A 1468-nucleotide genomic window follows, 5' to 3' on the forward strand; every position below is an offset into this window, starting at 1 on the left:
AGGGAGAGAGACTGAGAGAGCAAGCACGAGAGAGAGCCAGAGGGAGAGAGACAGAGAGCAAGCGAGAGAGAGAGAGACAGAGGGAGCGAGACTGAGAGAGCAAAAGACAGAGGGACCGAGAGAGAGGGCAGGAATGAATATATAAGATGGTGGGCAGGAGAAAATGAAAGGCAAAAGGGAATAATGGTGGAGGGTAAAAGCACATGGTAATGGGACAAAGGAGCAAGAGGTGGTTCTTGACGACGTATAAATTGGATGTAACAAAAAACAGAAATGTGAACTCTGATTTCTCTCCACAGATGCTGCCAGACCCGCTGAGCTTTTCTAGTGATTTCTCTTCTTGTTTCTGACTTGCAGCATCCACAGCTCTTCTGGATTTTATTTGGTTAAATTGGATATACTCTGGCCTGAAGTGTATAACTCTGGCCTGAAGTGTATAACTCTGGCCTGAAGTGTATAACTCTACCCTTCAGTTCAACGTCAACTTTGTGTCTAATTAGCCTCCCATGGGACTTCTCCGAAATGATAGAAATGCCAACTGCTGTTAGTGAGGTTTATTCTGTTTTCTGGGCAACGCTATCGATGAATCTGCTCATCTCTTTGTTCTGTCTCTACACAGGCCCCCACAGATCCTGCAGTGCCACGTGGAAGAGATACCGAAAGGTATGGTCCATTCACTTTGTCCAGACTGACTCCTGCTCCCGATCGGGTCACACCACTGCCCTGTCTGTTATCTGGATCCCAAGCCAGATGGGGAAGGGTCAACTGAGAGGCCGATCTCTCTTACTCATAGAATGCTGTATCACATACACCTGCCACCCAGCACTGTTTACACCATTTTTCCAATTAAACTGATGGAAGCCAAATCTCAAAGGCACCTTATCAAATTAAAATACAATGTCATTACGCGAACGTGGAGTCACAGGTAGATAGGATAGTGAAGAAGACATTTGGTCCACTTGTCTTTATTGGTCAGAGTATTGAGTACAGGAGTCGGGAGGTCATGTTGCGGCTGTGCAGGACATTGGTTAGGCCACTGTTGGAATATTACGTGCAATTCTGGTCTCCTTCCTATCAGAAAGATGTTGTGAAACTTGAAAAGGTTCAGAAAAAATAGGGAGAGTTTGAGCTATAGGGAGAGGCTGAACAGGCTGGGGCTGTTTTCCCTGGAGCTTCGGAGGCTGAGGGGTGACCTTATAGAGGTTTATAAAATCATGAGGGACATGGATAGGGTAAATAGGCAAAGTCTTTTCCTTTTGGTGGGGGAGTTGAAACTTTATTGCTGGAACAGCGCAGCAGGTCAGGCAGCATCCAGGGAACAGGAGATTCGACGTTTCGGGCACAGGCCCTTCTTCAGGAAGGAAGAAGGGCCTGTGCCCGAAACGTCGAATCTCCTGTTCCCTGGATGCTGCCTGACCTGCTGTGCTGTTCCAGCAATAAAGTTTCAAAAATAATCACCAACACATCC

The 1468-nt window shown here is 46.8% G+C and overlaps 1 protein-coding gene across 1 annotated transcript in view; it reads left to right on the plus strand.

Annotated features, from left to right (window-relative positions):
- Positions 1-1468, plus strand: part of LOC122544397 (MAM and LDL-receptor class A domain-containing protein 1-like) — a 17471-nt gene that overhangs the window by 7047 nt on the left and 8956 nt on the right. Inside the window, exon 6 of the mRNA XM_043683644.1 lies at positions 620-663. Within this exon, the coding sequence (XP_043539579.1) occupies positions 620-663 (44 nt within the window). The remainder of the gene's footprint in view (positions 1-619; positions 664-1468) is intronic.

This window comes from Chiloscyllium plagiosum, chromosome 48, assembly GCF_004010195.1.
Source record: "Chiloscyllium plagiosum isolate BGI_BamShark_2017 chromosome 48, ASM401019v2, whole genome shotgun sequence".
Classification (NCBI taxonomy): domain Eukaryota; kingdom Metazoa; phylum Chordata; class Chondrichthyes; order Orectolobiformes; family Hemiscylliidae; genus Chiloscyllium; species Chiloscyllium plagiosum.